This window comes from Vulpes lagopus, chromosome 8 (genome assembly GCF_018345385.1).
Source record: "Vulpes lagopus strain Blue_001 chromosome 8, ASM1834538v1, whole genome shotgun sequence".
Lineage (NCBI taxonomy): Eukaryota > Metazoa > Chordata > Mammalia > Carnivora > Canidae > Vulpes > Vulpes lagopus.
In genome coordinates, this window is record NC_054831.1 from 126,348,124 (window position 1) to 126,367,560 (window position 19,437).

Below are 19,437 nucleotides of genomic sequence, written 5' to 3' on the forward strand. Positions count from 1 at the left end.
GGTTTCGGTGGCTCCGCCTGACCCCCCGCTGCTGGCTGCCTCCTGGGGCTGGATGTCACATGGCTGTCAGTGCCAAGCCAGAAAACAGGAATCTCAATTTAATTCAGGGAATTGGCTCCCCAGGGGACGGAAGTGCTGAGAAGCCAGCAGGAAAGGTGGAGGAACCCAGAGACTAGCTGAGCTACTCCCGGGATGGAGGGATAGAGGAAGGGGGTGCTGTTGGCAGGAGGGCAGGAGCCAGAGCAACAAGCAAAAGCGGGGCCCAGCCCAGGCCCGTCCAGTGGGAGCCATGGAGGAGGTGTAGGGAGACACTAGCCTCGTTTTTCTCTTCCTCCAGCCTTCCTGCCTCCCACCAGTGCCTCCAACCCATTGGCTGAACGCAGCTGGAGACCAGCTGTCATGGTACCTGGGAAATCCAGCCCATAGGAGTCAGTTCCCACCTCCCTGAAACCGCCCCCCCCCAACCTCAATGCTGAGAAATAAACCCAAGGCCAGAGCTTCCATGGAAGGGGAGGAGAGAGGTAGGACTGGAGGCCTCTGTAGGGCAGGCACCTCGGAGCCCCAGGGGCCCTTGAAGAGTTTTCAATGAGAGAACATGACCTAATGTATGCTTTCAAACTAGGTCTTCCCGACTGCTGAGTGGAAAATAGTCTAAAGAACAAGAATGCCTTCTGAGAGCCTCGCTGGGGTGCTGCAGAGGTTGTCCGGGTAACCAGGATGGTGGCCGTGGGTAAGCAGATGGCCAAGGACAAGGGAAGTGCTCAAGAAAGACGAAGCCTGAGACTCACGGGAGAACCACGCAGGACATGCACAAGTATGCCAGGCGACCCAATTCAGTGTCCCAGATACACAGCCACGACACAGGGACCTGCACAGGGCAGGCACTGGCTCGGTGCATATGGTGTGCAGATGCAGCCACCACGTGTGCACACACATGCACTCGGCAGGGCCGCACCCGCTGGGCTCGTCCTCACCTGGTTGCCCGCCCGCCCTTCCATGGAATACACCCCTGAAGAGAACATATTCTCAGAAGGCTTCCAGCCACAAGCAGCAGATGGTCGCTCAGTCGGTTAAGCATCCGACTCTTGGTTTCAGTGCAGGTCGGGATCTCAGGGTCATGAGATCGAGCCCTGCATCAGGCCGTGCTGGGTGTGGAGCCTGTTTAGGCTTCTCTCTCCCTCTGTCTCTGCCCCTCCCCCTTCAGTCAATCAATCAATCAATCAATCAATCAATCAATCAAAATGACTTAAATGTAAGGCTCTTCTCACCTAACCAGAATGGGTGGTGGGGGTGGGACCAGTCGGTTAACTCAGTGGCACAGCGATGACACAGCAGACACGGGCACTTACTGCCTTGCACTCGGCCCACCTCGGCGCACTGGCCTCTCCTCTGCAGCTGTCCCAGGAGCAGGTCTTGAGATAAGAATGTGGGTGTAGGTAGTTGATTGAGGAGGTGATCCTGAGAAGCACGTGTCAGGAGCAGGGAAGTGCGACAGGGAAGGAGGCCTAGACAAGGTGTGGTAGTGGACAACTGAGGCCCGATCCCATAGGGAACTCTGGGAGCCAATGCCTCAGAGCCGTCCGTCCCATCTACATGTGAGGAGCCTGCCCATGGGTCTTCCTACCTGCATCCCCAGACAGCACCAAGTGTGCACGGGTTTGGATTACTCATGCACACAACTTCATCACACCTGGGGCATGGTGTGCAAGCACGTGCTCAGAATTTGAGCACATACACCCCCCCCCACCTCCGCACACACCAGAGCACACACATACGTGATTCACGTGCATGCTACAGAGTAGACACCTTCTCTATGTTAAAACAAACATCCCGGCCTTAATCGGCTTGAGATGCTGTAACAAAATACCATAGAGTCAGTGGCTTCAACAACAAATATTTATTTCTCAGAGTTCTGGAGGCTGGGGAGTCCAAGATCAAGGAGACAGCAGATCCGGTGTCATAGTGTGCAGACGGCCGTCTCGCAGCCTCACGTGGCAGGAAGCTGCCATGTGTCTTCTTATAAGAGCACCAGTCCGAGGCAGCCTGGGTGGCTCAGTGGTTTGGCGCTGCCTTCACCCCAGGACCTGATCCTGGGGACCCGGGGTCGAGTCCCACGTCAGGCTTCCTGCATGGAGCCTGCTTCTCCCTCTGCCAGTGTCTCTGTCTCTTTTTCTCTGTGTCTCTCATGAATAAATAAAATCTTAAAAAAAAAAAAAGAGCACCAGTCCCATTTTTAAGAGCTCTACCCTCATGACCTCGTGGCCTCTCAAAGGCTCCACTTTCTAATAGCCTCACACTGGGGGTTAGGTTTTCAACATACACATTTGTGGGGGGGACAGAAACACTCCATTCATAACAATCTCTCTCTGCTCCTTACTCTGATCTTAGGCTTGGGCCGGGCAAAGATCAGACATTTCTGATCAGAAGCCCACCCTCAGGAGCCCCACCTAAGGAAGAATTGCTGGAGAGAAGTGAGGGGAGCCCCAGCAGCCCCTCCTAGGCGGCCCTTTGGTATTCTCCAGTCCAAGGTGTAATCTCTCAAATTACCAGCAGGGGATGCCCAAGAGCCATAATAGTGTTTCAGATTTTTTTTTTTTTTTTTTTTTCCTAGCAGGTTCCTTGGTTTGTGTAAGGGTTTGTCTCTGGGTGTGTTTGAGGGAGAAGGTAGGTCTCAGGGGATCCTCATGGGAGTTGAGCTGAGTGTGATGGATGCACTTGCCACCAATGCTAGGGACCACATCACCCAGGCTCCAATGTCCTGGTCCGACATCGGTGCTTATTTCATGTTAGATGAATAGATGAATAAACGGATGGATGGATGACTGGGAGAATAGAGAGAAAGGATGACTCAAGAGAAAAAGGTAAAGAAGGGGAGAATCAGGAAGAAAGGTGAAAAGCAGACAGATGATGGTAGACTCGGGGGAGACAGACATGCAAAGAAGGTGGGAGTCAAGGTGGTGAGTGAAGGGGTATAGTGCTGACCTGCCTACCTCGGTGCTTTGGTCTGAAATGTCTCTTCTCCCACAGGTCCCCCATTGCTGCCCACCACAATGTTCCCCCCATCTTTTCAGGCCAATTGGAGTTGGCACCTTCTCCAGGAAGTCCTCTCAGAACCCTCAGTGAGGGTCTGTTCTTCTTGCCTTTATGCTCCCACAGCTCTGGGAGATGCTACGGGGGACCTCTCTGGTCTGGTTAAAATATGTGTGAAGTCAGAGAGACCCAGGTTTGGTTTGAATTCAAGCTCAACCATTGCTGTGTGACCTTGGCCAGGAGACCTAATCTCTCTACACCTCAATGTCCTCAGCCAGGGTAGTACCAGTCACTCCCTCCCAGGATTTTAGTCAGCATTTCAGCAAAACAAAACAAAACAAAATATAACAAAAAAACCCACATAGCACAGGGCTTGACATATAGGAAGCATTGAACAGAAAGAAGGTGTCAATTATTACTCTTGCATTCCAGAGAGTCCCAACCTCAAATGATCTGCCCTCTTGTCTTGACTTGGGTTCAGAAAATACTTGACTTGGGTCATCAAAATGAATAGTGAGCACCACTGGTTAATGCATGTGAGCTCCTTGAAACACTCATCTTTGCTTAATTCATTTTTTAAACATGTACAAGGTTATCTGTGGCAGTGTTGCTCAAAATAAAATATAACTGGAAACAACCTAAATGTATCCTGACAGGAGAGTGGATGAATTGTGGTATATTTGTAGAGTGCAATACTAAAGAGTGAAAGTGATTGAACTGGAGCTACATGTGCCCACATGGATAGATCTCAAAAGCATTTCATTGAATAAAAAAGCAAATTATAGAATAATGCATTCAGTACACCATAATATATATAGCATTTGAAAGCATGCGAATCGATGATATGCCATATGGCAACGTGTAGGAACAGAATAAATGGGGAGAGCAATGATCAGTCAGAGATCAGGATGGTGGCACCCTCCCAGACGGGAAGGAGCAATGTTGGCAAGGTCTTCATGTGACTTCAACTGTATCTGCGAGCTTATTTTTGAGCTCTTGAATATGGTATGAGACCTTCTCTGTTTCAATCTTCACAACAACTCTGAGCACGAAATATGAAGAAGGAGCTCAGGGAGGCAAGGTAAAGTGTCCACGCTTACTTAGCCTCTGAGAGACAGAGGTGGGAATCGAACCCAGGTCTCCTGATCCCAGCTGCCCTCCCTGTCAAGCAGGCTCCTTGGGTTTTTACTAAACTGGTGGCAGTGATCTCAGGGACAAAAAAAAGTGCCAAGGAGCTGGAGCAGAGCAGTTCAACTCTGCTGGGCTAGACAAGGAAGGAGGGCTCTGGCCCACTGGGCTCAGAGCTTGGTCCATGCCTGGTAGGTGCTTAGGCCCAGGCCAACCTAGGGGAGGTTTCCCACCTTCCAATCTTTCCTGGTGCCCTCCTGGTTGGGTCAAAGGTCAAAGCTCTAAGCCAGCCTTGGTAGGGTCTCTGTAGTAGGAGGGAGAGGCCTTCTGGTCTCTGAACTGGATCTCCTCCTGCTCCTACAGCCTCCTCCACTTCCCACCCCAAGCACAAGCAACCCAAGGGTACAGGCAGGAGGATTGCCACTAAGTGAGCTCTAGTCCTGAGGACACATCAGGATGCCCAACCAGGACCTCAGCCTCAGACTCCATACCTGTCAGGGGCAGAGATGTTCCAACTATTCCAAGACATGGCCTGGCATTCTTTCATCTTCCTTCCTTCCTTCCTTCCTTCCTTCCTTCCTTCCTTCCTTCCTTCCTCCCTCCCTCCCTCCCTCCCTCCTTCCCTACCTCCCTTTTTTCCAAAAACCTGCTAAGCACTAGGGCCCATGCTGGTCACTGGGAGACAGGGATGAGAGACAGACCCTAACTTTCAGGGGCCCAGGGTCTGCTTGGGATGTCAGAGGTATAAATAGATAAGCACCAAATAGACACTCAATACATGTTTGGATCAAAGTAAAGGAGACTGGCCCATGTGGCCCAGAGAAGGGCAGTGACTTGCTCAGGTCACAGAGTGGCCCAATGACATAACGGAAACTGAGGCCCAGGACTCCAGACTCGGTGTAAGCTCTTTCTACTGCATCCCACCTCCACTTTTTGTTTTATTTGTTTTTCAAGTTGATGATTGTGAAATATTTCAGGTATACAAAAAAGTTTCAGGAAAGGCACCTGGCTGGCTCAGTAGGTAAAGCATGTGACTCTTGATCTAGGGGTTGCGAGTTTAAGCCCAATGTATGGAGATTACTTAAAAATAAAATATTTTATTTATTTATTTTTAAGATTTTGTTTATTTGTTCATGAGAGACACACACAGACAGAGGCAGAGACACAGGCAGAGAGAGAAGCAGGCTCCATGCTGGGAACCCAATGCGGGACTCGATCCCGGGACTCCAGGATCACGCCCCCGGCTGAAGGCAGGTGCTAAACCGCTGAGCCACCCAGGGATTCCCAAAAATAAAATATTTTAGAAGAAGAGGGAGGGAGAGGGGGAGGGGGAGGAGGAGGAGGTGGAGGAGGTGGAGGGGGAGGAGAGGGAGGAGAGGGAGGAGAGGGAGGAGAAGGAGGAGAAGGAGGAGAAGGAGGAGAAGGAGGAGAAGGAGGAGAAGGAGGAGAAGGAGGAGAAGGAGGAGAAGGAGGAGAAGGAGGAGAAGGAGGAGAAGGAGGGCGCCTGGGTGGCTCAGTCGGTTAAGCAGTTACCTTTGGTTCAGGTCATGATTTGGGTCCTGGGATCGAGCCCCAGGTGGGGATCCTTGTTCAGCAGGGAGTCTGCTTCTCCCTTTCCCTCCGTCACTCCCCCTGCTTGTGCTCTCTCTGTGTCAAATAAATAAAATATTTTTTTAAATTAAAAGAGGGACACCTGGGTGGCTCAGGAGTTAAAATGCCAGCTTTCAGCCCAGGGCGTGATCCTGGAGTCCCAGAATCAAGTCCCGCATCGGCCACCCTGCATGGAGCCTGCTTCTCCCTCTGCCTGTGTCTCTGCCTCTCTCTCTCTCTCTCTCTCTCTCTGTTCTCTCATGAATAAATAAATAAAATCTTAAAAAAAATAAAATTAAAATTAAAAAAAAGAAAGAATAGTACCACGCCCCTCAGAAATTCAGCATCAAGCTCTGTCACATGTTCCCAGTGACCACGGGCGCCTCCCCTCCCAGCCTGAATCAATTGCTCTCCTTGCTTCCTGGGACATGTTTCTTTTGCAGGCTCCACGTAAGAGCTTCTTGAAACAGAAGCTCTGAGGTGTTTTCTGACACCAGCCAATTCTCTGAGACCTGCTGAGTTGCCAACAAGTTGATTCAATGCTGGCACTGTCTATCCAGTACTAGTGTCAGACCCCACAAGTTAAAGGGCTCCGTCCATGTGACTGTCCCCACTTCAGACACAAATCCCACCACTCCCTCCTTGGGTTGATAATTTGCTAGAACGTCTTGCAGAACTCAGAAAAACACGACTCATGGTTACCAATTTAGTATGTAAAGAATTCAAGTGAGCCGCCAGTTGAAGAGCTACACGGGTGCGTGATGTAAAGAGGCGCAGATACGGTTCATGAGAACGGCGGGTCTGGAATGGCCATTCAGCAGCCCCTTCTGGAGACTTCTGCAGTTGAGCAAACGGAGGCCCGGGCCATGCAGCAAGTTAATAACATAGCCCGGCCTAGAACCCAATTTCCTCATCTGTCAAATAATGAACAGCCAGTATTTATTGAGAGTTGACAACATACCAAGGGATCAGCCTTGTAGGGCAGGTGTTCTTATTATCTTCAGTTTACAGATGAGGAATTTGAGGCTCAGATAAGAGAAGGAAGCTGCCCGAGGTCCTACAGCTGGTAGGGCCAGCACCAGCCAGACTCTCCCTGGGAAGTTGTTCTCTGGGAACACAAGGCTTTTACCTCACTCTGTAATTGAAAGGATCTAAGTGATCTAAAGCAGATTTACAGGAAGCGAGAAATTGTCAGCAGCTGCTTCCCACGTCTCAGTGGGGGCAGGAGGAGGAAACCCCTTCAAATGGAAGGTGACCCCCCCTCCGCTGAGAACCTAGGCAGCAGCTTTGCAGGGTACAGCCAAGAACTGGAAATGTCAACCCCACCACGCACAGCCTGAGGGGGGAGATGCCCCAGAATGGGGGTAGGGGGAGGAGGCGAGATGGAGCAGGGTCTCCTGCCAGCTTCATGGCGGGAGGCCTGAGCCTGAGGAGAGAGGAGGCCAAGACACATGAACTGAGTCATCTCCACTTATTCCAGGTGGGCTGCTTGTCGTCTTGTGCGGCGTTGTCACCCCTCTGTCACCCTGTGCCTTTGGGAAAGTCTGTCATGTACAATAGCCGCGTGTCTGTGGTGGTTTGAGGCACCACTGAGAAGGGACTAGTGGTCATGGTGGCCTGGTCATGGTGGCCAGGTGCAGGGAGGGGGGTGCCCCCGAGAGAAGGCGACAGTCACAGAAGGGGAGGCAGCAAGAGGGGTCTGAGAACTGGTCCAGGAGCAGGGACCCAGAGTGAGTGGGGACGAGAGACCTCAACAGCCCCCTGGGCTTCCTCCGAAAAAGTGGGCGAGGTTCCGAACTTCCCACAGCACACGGAACGGAGGCTTGGGCTGCTGGGTGTTTTGTTTTGTTTTTTAAGATTATTTATTTATTCATGAGAGACACAGAGAGAGAGAGGCAGAGGCACAGGCAGAGGGAGAAGCAGGCTCCATGCAGGGAGCCCGACGTGGGACTCGATCCTGGGTCTCCAGGATCACGCCCTGGGCCAAAGGTGGCGCCAAACCGCCAGGCCATCGGGGCTGCTCTGCTGTATTTGTTTTATTTTCATTTTTTAAAAGATCTTATTTATTCATTTGAGAGAGAGAGAGAGAGCATGAATGGGGGGCGGGGAACAGAGGGAGAAGCAGGTTCCCTGCTCATCAGGGAGCCCGACGTGGGGCTCGATCCCAGGACCCTGAGATCCTGACCTGAGCCGAAAACAGATGCTTAATGGACTGAGCCACCCAGGCACCTCTGAGCTGCCTTACTTGATTACTTAAGGAAAAGGGGCAGCCTGGGTGGCTCAGTGGTTGAGCGTCTGCCTTCAGCCCAGGGTGTGATCTCGGAGACCCAGGATCGAGTCCCACGTCGGGCTCCCTGCGTGGAGCCTGCTTCTCCCTCTGCCTGTGTCTCTGCCTCTCTCTCTCTGTTTGTGTCTCTCATTAATAAATAAATAAAATCTTTTTAAAAAAATAAAGGAAAAGGAACCCCAGAAGGCCGGACGGCTTGGGGGTGGACCCGTTACATGTGGAAAACACTCAGCACAGCGTCTCCACTCAGTAGATGCTTCACAAATGACAAAGCGGTGACAGCCCGAGCGGTGGTAGGTACTGCGATTGGCAGGCAGATTGCTTGGGTTCCTAACCTTGTCCGTGTTCCTTTAGGTGCGTTACTTCACCTCTGCCCTTCAGAGTCTCATGTGAAAAATGGGGGTGCTAGTCATATCTACCGCGTAAGGTTGGAACGGGTGACACAAGAGTGCGTGCGCCCAGAGCGCTTAGCGCCGTACAGTAGGCAGCTTCTCCAGAGAAACAGAAGCAGTGAGAAATAGAGAGATGTCTTAGCCTGGGTTCAGGTTGTGATACCAAAATGCCACAGACTGGGGGGCCTTGAAATAACACCCCTTTATTTCTCACGGTGCTGAAGCCTGGGAGTCTAAGATCAAGGCGTTGGCAGCCTCAGTGTCCGGTAAGAGCCCGCTTCCTGGGGCACAGAAGCACTTTCTTGCTGTGTCCTCATGTGAAGGAAGGGATGGGGATGCTCTCTGAGGTGCTAATTCCAGGAGGGCTCCACTCTCGTGACCTGCTCACCTCCCCAAGACCCCAACCCCCCCCCCCTTAACCACTGCATTGGGGGCTAGGTTTCAACCGAGGAATTTTGAGGGAACACAAACTTTTAGTATATATAGATGTATATTCAGTCTATAGATACGTGTGCATATCAATCAATCATCTATCTATCGTCTGTCTACATGAAGACATTTATTGTCAGGTGTTGGCTCACGCATTATGAGGCTAAGGCCCAGGAAAGCAGGCGGTGTGGTTCAAAGGATTGAGAACCAGACACCTAGTTGTGTAGATGTCAGTCCAGGTCTGGAGGTCTAGGACCAGGAGGTCTGATGTTGGGGTGATGGCCAGACTCAGGGCCTCCAGAGAACAAATTCAACCTTTTTGTTCTATTTTGGCCTTCAGCGAGTTGGGTAATGCTGACCCACGCTGGGGTCTGCTTTCCTCAGCCCACCAATTCAAATACTACCCTCTTCCAGAAACATCTTCACAGACACACCCAGAAATAAGGTTTAACCAGACACGCAGGCACACCCATCAAGGTGACCCAACCAAGTTGACACAGAAAGTGACACAGACATACGGCAGCTGGGACGCAGTGAGGACTAGATACACGCAGGCCATTATTATGATGGTTTTATGGATAAGGAAACAGAAGTTCACAAAGGTTCAGTCACTTGGCCACAGTCGCACAGCTGCCAATGCTATGCTGGTGAACTGGGTCTCAGAAAAGAAACACAAAGAGATGCACCTGATTTGTTGCTCTGCCAATTCCTGCGATATGAACATTCCCACCATGGCTGATTTCAAGCTACCTGGGGTTTAGCAGCCTGTTCATCAAATTCCAGAATATTGAACAACTTGGCTCTCAGGGGCCAGGACGAGCTGACTCCGGCATGCCCCTGCTGCTCCACAGTACTTGCAAGCAGAGGGGGCATTTCTCACACAGTCAGTCTACAGGGTCCACTGGGTACCTTCCTTGCCCCTTTTGCAGACCGGCAGACTGAGGTTTGAAGACGTGAAACCACTCACCCAAGGGTGCAGCATGAGCCAGTTACTTGCTGTCTACTTCCTATGTCTTCTCCCAGCAAGGTGGTTGATAAACCTACGGATGCCCATAGTCCCCACCTCCCCTGGAGGGAATTTCCTGATGACAGGAGCCCTGTGCCCTCCCACCTTGGCTACTCTACCCAAATCTCTAAGGTGGCTTGGCAGGAGGGAAGTTCTTGTTGGCTGGGGCTCCTGCCAAGCCACACCTGCCCCAGTGCTTCTGAGCTCAAATCTGTCCCGGCTTGTACCTGCCACATGTGGGCTCGGGGAAGGCTGTTTTGGCAGCTGGTGAGCAGAGGGCCTTTATCCTTGAGAGTGTTGGGGGAATGAGGGTGTGTGACTCACTGTGCTTGGGAGGGTGAAAGGCTGTTGTAGCTACGGGGAGGGCCAGAACCCAGCCCAGCAGAGATTTTCATTCCTGCAGGCAAGCTGGTCCCATGCCAGGTAAGAACTCAGGTGAGTCACACTGCTAATAGTTGCCTGAGGCCGGGCACAGAAGTCCTCAGGCAGGGTGGGACAGCCAAGAAAGTTTCATGGCCCTTGGCTCTCGCTGTCCCCTGGACTAACGTGGGGGTCTCATGCTTGCAGCCGCTGAGCTCATGCTTGGGACTGCCAAGCTCTGCTTGCTCCTTATCTTTGATGCTTCCAGGAGCCATGTGACAGAAAGGACATGGGAACACCATTTCAGGCCACAGGGGAGAAGAGCAGCTGCTGAGTGGCAGGTGTAGGGGTGGGGGGTGGTTAATAAACAGTATATAGGGTAATGGGGCAGGGTCCTAAGGTCTCTGGAGAAGGAGGCTGTTCCCTACATTCTGGGAGAGCCCGAAGGAATGAGATGCCCTCAGGAAACTCCTCATGCCTAGGATAGAGAAGGGGCTCCCAATGGACATGGTGGGGGACAGGAGGGGATAGGTTGAACGGCCCGGGTGGGATGCAGGGGGTGAGGGGAGAGGGAGGGGCAAGGGATGAAGCAAAGCCCAGCTGGCTTTGGCAATGGACCTAAGGATCCACTGTTGGAGCTGGACCCGGTGGAGCAAGGGTAGAGGCTTCTGTGGCTGGAGACTGTGTAGGGCACCCACCCAGAACATTCTGAGACTCTGGCATTCATCCCTACAGTGCTAGAGAGGGAGAGGCAGCTGGGCTCGCTGGGTGGTGGAGGATGGGGTTTGGCGGGGGACAGAGCTAAAGCTGCCCACCAGCCTGTGTCTCCAGGTTGGACCGCTCCCAGTGCCACTCAGTTCACAGAGTCACTTACTGTGTCCTCACTGAGTGAGAGGAGTAGCCCCCTCTGCATAGAGCCAGAACCCTGGGTTTTAATTTTGAATGTGGGGTGAGCTTGGTAAGTCCCTTGCCCTTTCTGTGTCTCAGTGACCTTATTGGGAAAACCAACTACCACTTCTTAGGGGCGCTGTGAGGATTAAATGGGAGGGTAGAAGGTGCTGGCACCTAGCAGGTACACCATGCATATCAGTTTCTTGGGAATGGGGCTGGGCACGGGGTAGGGCAGGCAGCTTCCCCATACCCTCCTCCTCATGTGTCTTCATGCTTGGGGTCAGCTGGCCCCTAACCAGCCGGCATGACTCAAGACTGGGCTCTGAGAGCTCAGGATCTAAGAACAGAACCTCCCCTTCTCCCCCCCACCACCCCCACCTGGGAAAAGTGCTTTTAGTCTCCTTGACTCTACTTTTGGCTCCTTGCCCCTTCTGGCTCTGGAGGCCTCTGTGGCCCCCAGAATACCTAGAGAGCCCCTGGAGTTGGGGGAGGCCAGAGAGGGACGGTCTTGATCTTCTGGGACACAGCCTGGCTTTCTGGGAAGATGGAGGAATAGCACATTCCTCCTAAAATAATTGTCCTGGAGCTATTTCCAGAGGCTTTTAGTGCCCAGGCCAGAAATGGCCAGTGATCTCGATGCCTGGGTACCTTCAGGACAGACGGCAGAGGCCCAGCCCTTCGCTGGCTGCCTGCCTGCCTGCCCGGCCCCCAGGCCAGAGGAGAACCAGGCCAGGCTGACGCCCTACAAGGGAACTGTTGACACCGCTTCCCTGGTCCACCGAGCTCCCCACTCTTCCTCCTTCTTGGGGGCCCTCTGATCCTTCCTCTTGGCTCCCCGTTTCAGCAACTATAACCACCCCACCCCAAGCAGAAAGGACTTTCTTTCACCCTTAGTGGCTGTGGGCTGTGGAGGGCCCAGGCTGAGGCTTCCATGTTACAGCACGCGATGATCTTGGGTCTGATCACTCAGAAACATCAGATTAAACCCAGACCGGAGAACCCTCTCCAGAACAACGTGCCCATGCTCTTCAAACGTGTCCCTGTCACGGAAGACAAAGGAAGGGTGAAGGAAACCACAGACACCTGAGGACAAAGGCCACGCGTGCTCCTGGGTTGGATCTGGTGTGGGATGAAGAGTTGCCGTGAGGAACATCACAGGGGCAATCGGTGAAATGTCAATGTGGACTGTATATTAGATGGTCGTACTCGACCCCTGCCAAACATCCTGTATTTGGCCACTGCAGTATGGGGATGTAAGAACATGTTCGAGACGTCCATTCAGTCTTGGTGTAGGGACTACTTAGTGTCCAGCTTTGATCTGTTCTTCTCTTGGACCGGCGGCCCCTGGCACAATCATGTGACGCCAGATCCTGGGTCAGGCCATGAAGCATCCGAGCTCGATCCTCCTCTTTGTATTTATTGGTGTGGAAGGTACTGGAGCAGTGCTGTACGTCTTGGGCTTGGCATTGTTCGATCCAGAGGTCAGTTAGGATAGGAAGAATTTACCCAGAACCCTGGAAAAAACTGGGTCCCCATGATCAGTACAAGCTCTACTCAGTGAAGATAGATTACAGCAAACTAAAGAAAGAAGGTCCAGACTTCTAAATGAAAGGTTTCACTATAAAGCTACTTAGAATGAAGGTCCTCCAGGAATCATTCACACAATTTTCCACTTATCCAGGAAGTATTTCCCCTCTAATGCATGAAATCATGTTGATGGAGACGCCCGGGTGGTTCAGTGGTTGAGTGTCTGCCTTTGGCTCAGGGTGTGATCCCGGGGTCTAGGGATGGAGTCCCACACTGGGCTCCCCGCAAGGAGCCTGCTTCTCCCTCTGCCTATGTCTCTGCCTCTCTGTGTCTCTCGTGAAAATAAATAAATAAAGTCTTAAATTAAAAAAAAAAAAGAAATAAATCATGTTGATGTATCGTGTTGGGGTTTATACAAATAAATAAACATCTAAAACTTGAAAAAAGAAAAAAGAAAATGTCCCTGTCTACTCAGCATGTAGGAGATCCATGCCCAGGTGTTCAGGGGTAAAAGATGGTGTTGTCTGCAACGTCCTCTCAAAACAATAGTTGTGTGTATGTGTGTGTGTGTGTGCACATGCAGTGATAAACGTGGCAAGAGCATTAATAATTTGTGGATTTGGATAAAGACTACAGAATTTGTTGTCTTGTGAGTTCTCAGGAAGTTTGAAGATTTTTCAAAAATAAAAAGTAAAACTGTATTTTTAATATTTGAGAGGACTGGATGGAGGGAGGCTTTTCTTGGCAAAAATGTACTGGATGCCCCCAAGGGACCAGGGCTGGGTGTGGGCCATGGAGGTCCTGAGATTTGCTGGCCGGAGTCCTCAGGCTCTGGCCAGAGCCCGCCGTGTGCTAGATACTCCACGCTGGATCGCTGACCTCAGCGGGCAGGAGACACAGAGCAGTTATGCTCAAGAATGGGTCACTCCAAGGGTTAGCACTTTGGGGAGACTCAATAAGTGTTTGCTGAGCCAGTAGGAAAAGGGAAGTGATTGATGCTGACCACGGCCAATGGGAGTTATATCAGGGCCAGCATAAAACTTCTTGACTCTCAGCATAATTAAACACTAGAAAAACAACAAGACATGTAGGAAAACATCCACCCCAGTCTCGTTTTAAAAATAGGGCCCATCTGTCCTGGAGGGCTTAATGTGGTGCTGGCCCTGAGGCAGGGGCCTGGCCAGGATGACCTCTGGAGGCCCCTCCCAGCTCTAGGATTCCATGATTCTATGACATGGCCAGCAGTCTGGAGTGGCGGCATGAAGGTATCTCCAGTGGAGAGCAACAGGAGGGCTAAGTCATCTACCTCCTAAAGACACAGTGAGCGTGGGAGGGGGCCCTTGCGGCAGATGGGGCCCAGCCAGCCGGAGGGAGGGGTCGGGCACTGTACTGGTCAGCCCTCAGCCACCTCCTGTATTTCCAGAGGAGGAGACGGGGTGGGGTTGGACCTGAAAGGGAAGAGCCAAGGGTCTGTACATTCCACTCGATTCAGACCCAAAAGACAACGGCAGCTGAGGGCCGTGGGCTGGAAGAGGGGCAGGCAGCTGCTTCCTGGGTGGGACAGGCTCAGATACTGCTCTGTCCTCACTGGGCAGAAGTGGGAAATTAGCATCAAGCTGGCAGTCTTGGGGGAGAGAGAGTGGAGCCTTCCTCCTGGTTGGGGGTAGGGGAGTATTAAGGAACCGAGGGACAGGGGGACAAGGAGGGGAGACAGGCTGAGACAGGAGATGGGGGTACATGGACTGAGCATCTTCTGGGCCTGGCCAGGCCTTAATCTCAGTGAAGTGCCTACATCCAGACCACAACAAGTAGGGATCCCAATGCCCCCTGCTCTTGTGGAGTGGATGAGGAGACCCCCTACTGCCAGAGAGGGTCAAGACCAGGTATCCTGGAAGACTGTGACCTTACAACTCCAGCCCCGTTGGTGGACTTGTCATACTACCCCCTCCCCTCATTTGGGATTCCTAAAGTCAGGATCAACTTAGTGCTGGGGTTTAGCAAGTGCCCCTGCCCTCTGGTTCTCCCCATTAGTGCTCCCATCTAGCAGGCAGAGCAGATGTGGTGAGAACCCTTCCTAAAGAGATTGTGAGGGGGGCCGAAGTCACCCCAACATAGCCTTGTCTTTGAGGGGTTATCAGACACACACCCAAGATAGTACCTTGGCCGCACCACTTATAAGCTGTGGAATCTGAGGCAAGTCACATCATCTCTCTGAGACTGAGTTTCCCCATCTGTCAACCAGAAATAGAATAGTGACCACCTCCTTGATTCATAGCAACAATTACACGCAAGACACAAGCAAAGTGCCAGGCGCGGCGACAGTGCATATAGTGTTACATCACTTCCAGGACACATTTTTTTTTTTTTTTAGTATCAGGTGCATTGTGTTGTTGATGATTAGCTATTTAATATTACCTGGAGAGAAGGTCTCTCTCAGTGCTTGGAATTTCCCCATTAGAGGTTCAGTCTTTGGATTTTGCGGTCTCCTGGAGTCTTTACTTAAAAAGCAAATGGGAATTTCAGGATATGGGTGTGAGTTCAAGGAACAAGGAGACTGCCTCGCTTGTCCCTAAGGGTCGTCCTCTGGCCTCAGTTGTTCTAAGGGTCTTGCCTCCCTCATCTCTTGCTTTCTGAAGAATAGGATGTCTGTTTTCCAGTGTGAAAATTCCTGGGCCTCGGAGGAGGAGGAGGAGAGGGAGGAGGATGGTCTTGGGGAGGCAGAGGGAGCACATGCGGAGAAAGTGTGCAGGGAGAGGGCAGGGAGCCATGGAGAGCCGACCCAACTGTCTTCTCCAGGCCCAGGTAGCCAGCCTCCGGGTGAGCCCAGAGCAGGTCGGCACCACGAAGCTCATCTGCCCAGCTGGGACGATGTCTGGACGCCCAGGGAGCCGTTCCAATGCTTGCAGCCGCTTGAGCCATCCCAACAGCCTGTCCTCCTCAGCCCAGACTCCCGCCTGGCCCCATAGCCCCAAGTGTCCCCGCACCCCCAGTGGCTCGGATTTCAGTAACTGCAGTGGCCCCTTGGAGCAATCGGAGGGCCCCAGCTCCCCCAGACTTCCCGTGAGGAATATCTGCATGGGCCGCCCCTACAACTCCAAGTACGTGGAGACGAGCCACCTCGCAAACCACCCCAAGGTGGCCAGAAGGCCCTCTTGCCGCGGCAGCCCCCATTGCCTGCTCTGTACAGAACGTCCCTCGGGCCCCTGCAGCCCCACCTTCCTGGACCAACTCATCAGAGGCATCAACTACCTTGACAGATCCACCAATGCCTTCTGTACCAACGGTCCCAAGTCATCACTGAGCCTGCCAAGGCTTGCAGCCAACTACCTGGAACGCGCGGCCAACTCCATCCACCTGGACCACCCAGACCACTCCTTCCCCCGCAGTTACTCCAGTCCCATCACCAGCACGGCTGCCTCTGACAACTACACCAACACCTGCATGGTGCCTTCCCCCAGGGGTGTCAACACGCTGCAGTATACGGATGAGCCTGCCGGCACCAGTTACCCGCACCGGCTTCAGAGCCGGAGCCTCACACCTGTGCTACCGCAGAGGCCCGGGATGAAGCTGCCCGAGCTCCCCTTGTTCGGCAACGGGATCTTTTCCTTAGGTCGCCTGCCCAAGCTCTGGGAAGCAATCCGCTCGGGCTGGAGAGCCCCCGAGCCCATCTCTAAACCCTGTAGCTGGTGGTAACATCGACCATGAAATGGGTACATGTCCATCAAGCTGCAGGTGTAGAAAATAAATTGTCTGTGGCAAAATGTTCCTTCCAAGACTCTGTTGGGGAGGTTTGGGGGGGGGGGCAATGGTTTCGACAGGAGGTTTATGAACTCGAGGACCTACAGAGCCAGGAAGGTAAAAGCTAACGGGTGAGCCGGGCTGGGTGGGGAGGAAATACTTGGTCTAAACCCAGCTCTCCAACGGGTTGTTGCTTTTTCAAGAGAAGCCAGGAATCTCATTTTTATATGCTAACAACAAATTCAAAAATGTCATAGTGCTCTGTGGGCTCAAGAAAAATACTTGCAGGTGGAATGTGAAGCACACAGTCCTCGGTTTGGAATCTCTGGTTTATATCTTGAATGGGTCACCGGGGAGTTTCCCCATGGGAAGACATAGGCTAGCTATTCATTTCCAATCCCTCTTCATCCTCTTCTGATTTTGAGATTGTTGTTGATGTTGACTTCAGCACTGTTCATCGTGAGCAGAAATAATAATGACGATAGTAATAGCAGAACTTCCTAGAGCACTTACTATGTGGCAGGTGCTGTTCTAAGTGCTTTCTATATGTTCTTTTATTTTATCATTTTTTAAAGATTTCATTTATTTATTCATGAGAGACACAGAGAGAGGCAGAGGCATAGGCAGAGGGAGAAGCAGGATCCCTGCTGGGAGCCCAATGTGGGACTCAATCCCAGGACCCCAGGATCACAATCTGAGCCAAAGGCAGATGCTCAACCACTGAGCCACCCAGGTGCCCCTTTATATTCTTTTAAAGATGTGGTTTTAATGACCAAGGCTTAGGGTGGAGGTAGAGGAAAACTTTAGGATGCCGAGTGCGAGAGGCAACCAGGGATCATTGCCACTGGAGGTACTGCCCTTCCTGGGAAATCTCTAATGAATGGTTCTATCCAGGCTGGATGAGGGCCAGGAGGGTCAGAATGAGGAGGTCCCAAGTATCTTGCTGCAAATGTCTGAGAAACTGTTCTCTGGGCCACTGAGGGTTCCATACCTTCAGAGACCTAACTGATTTGGGTGATGAGAAGTCAGGACCCACAAGGCACCCAGTTCTCTACCATCCTGCTGGCTGAGGGACCATAAAGACTGTGATTCCAGCCTCACTGTGCCACTAGTCGACTCTGAGACCTTGGGTGCATCGCTTTCTCCCCCTTAGGCCTGTTTCCACTACTGTAAATGAGTAGGGTAGCTTTAATGGGCTCTAAGGGACCCAGGCTCTGATATTTCTGAGTCTATCCTCCTAGTCCCAAGCCAGGCCTGGGCTAAGAATCAAGAGTGTCTCCCCACCACCACCCCTCCCCCGCCCCCTTGACCCTTGAGAACTCAGGCCACCTGAGTCCTGAGCCAACTTCCCATTTCAGCCCTCAAGGCCATTTCTGTGTGGCTCTGAACTTCAGGTCCAGGCCCTTTTCTTGGTGGAGCTTTCCTGTCTCCTTGGAAATATGAGGGCCAATGGCAGGTCAGAGTGTGGAATGGGGCTGACCTTGAAATAATGCAGAACCTGCAGTTCTACAAGATTCCATGACTCTTGGAGGGAGTGGCCTGCTCTGGCTGAGCTCTATGGCCAAAAAGAGAAAGTGGCAAGCCTGAAAATCCCTGCCAGGAGTTCACCATGGAGGTCTCAGGATAGGAGGAAGAAAGGGGGAATAGGATTTTAGTTTACTGAATTCACCCTCACTTGTATTTCATCTCTGGAGAACCTGGGATATCCTCTCTAGGTCCAAAGCTCAGCAGTGTAGCACACTCCTTTCCTTGTCTCTTGCATTCCTTCCCTCCCAAGAGAGAAGACTTTGGCCTTTGTCTGGTGGGTCTGGTGGGTTCTCCAGTGACCCATCCCCCAGGTGAACACTTGTAGGAATACAGCTTATTAGAATCCATTTTGGCCCGACTCAGGAGAGGGTGTCCTGATTCCCAAATCCTCTGTCTGGCCGCTTAAAGCCATCCCCTTCCTGCTTTAGGTCGGTATTTGCATAGGATTTGTCCCTGACTCTCCTGGAGATGCCTACCACCCAAATAGTTTAATTTCCCCTAATCAGAGCATAAGATCCTTGCCTAGGACACTGTTCCTGAGTTCCCCAGTGTCTAGCCCACAACAGGGGCTCAGTTATAAATACTGATTATAGGGCCGTGTGCTCAATTGATGCTCAGCAATGATAACTACAATTGTCTGATGATTAGAGTGTCTTGCATGCAATGGGTGTTTAATAATTATCCATGATGGTGGCCAACATTTATTAAGCTCTTCCCTATACACCAGTCATTGTTTTAAGCGCTTTCTACATATCAACTCATTTAATCCCCATATCAGTCCTTCAAGGAAGGTATTATTGTCCTTATTGTATGGAGGAGATGCACATCGAGGTTAGGCATAAATGATTATGATAAAGATGATTACACCGCATACAACACAGCGACTCTTCTAAAACTGGATGGCAGCGTCATTCTAGAGTGCTATGTGCACAGTAGGTGCTCAATAATTATCTTCATGATTATAACATCTTTCAAGTAGTAGATGCTCTGCAAAAGTCCACAGTGGATGCCCAATGAATGGCAAATATCATTACAGAGCCCAATACATAGTAGGTGCTCAAATGAACTTTGACCATTGGTGGGGCGTTGGGTTGAGCGTGAAAGGGACAGGATGTCTGCATTTAGCCCAACTGCTCTTGGATACTCACTGCTCACAAACCCCTTGCACCAGTCACTCAGCTCAAGTCCTGAGAAAATAAGGCTCTTCGCTAGAGAAGGCTCTCTGTTCCGCATGGCCATGCAGAGGCCACAGGAAGTCCTCCACGTCCACTGTTCAAGCCATGCATCTGCAAGGTCTGTGTAAACAGGAAGCAGCGTGCTGGCTACAGAACAATGCCACAGCCTAGTGTGCTGTCCGGCTTGTAAACAGAAGAAGCTAGGTGTCCCCACCACTGGGGGCGGTCGGGGAAAGTCCTTCACGCCTGCAGAAGTACCTCATCATTTACCGAGTGCCCACACTGTGTTCCAGGCATGCCACCAAGGCCTGAAATATGGGCTTTCAGCCCTCTCTGCTCCCTGTGAGGCTCGGTTTT

At 51.8% G+C, this 19,437-nt stretch overlaps 1 protein-coding gene, 1 long non-coding RNA gene and 1 pseudogene across 3 annotated transcripts; all 3 read left to right on the plus strand.

Moving 5' to 3' along the window:
- The first annotated feature begins 395 nt into the window (after window positions 1–395).
- LOC121498068 lies at window positions 396–2,140 on the plus strand. Its single transcript, XR_005989602.1, has 3 exons — window positions 396–521; window positions 623–814; window positions 1,909–2,140. It is a non-coding gene; the product is annotated as an uncharacterized LOC121498068 (long non-coding RNA).
- Window positions 2,141–12,468: 10,328 nt separating this feature from the next.
- On the plus strand, window positions 12,469–12,854 carry LOC121496691 (annotated as a pseudogene).
- Window positions 12,855–13,845: 991 nt separating this feature from the next.
- LOC121498149 lies at window positions 13,846–16,355 on the plus strand. 2 transcript variants are annotated; one of them, XM_041768191.1, is made up of 2 exons: window positions 13,846–13,960; window positions 15,437–16,355. In XM_041768191.1, the coding sequence occupies exon 2, from the start codon at window positions 15,509–15,511 to the stop codon at window positions 16,331–16,333; it is 825 nt and encodes a 274-aa protein (XP_041624125.1). In that variant the 5' UTR covers window positions 13,846–13,960; window positions 15,437–15,508; the 3' UTR covers window positions 16,334–16,355. The 2 variants fall into 2 exon arrangements, with proteins under 2 accessions (XP_041624125.1, XP_041624124.1); XM_041768190.1 differs by having other exon boundaries at window positions 13,892–13,905.
- The last annotated feature ends 3,082 nt before the right edge of the window (window positions 16,356–19,437 follow it).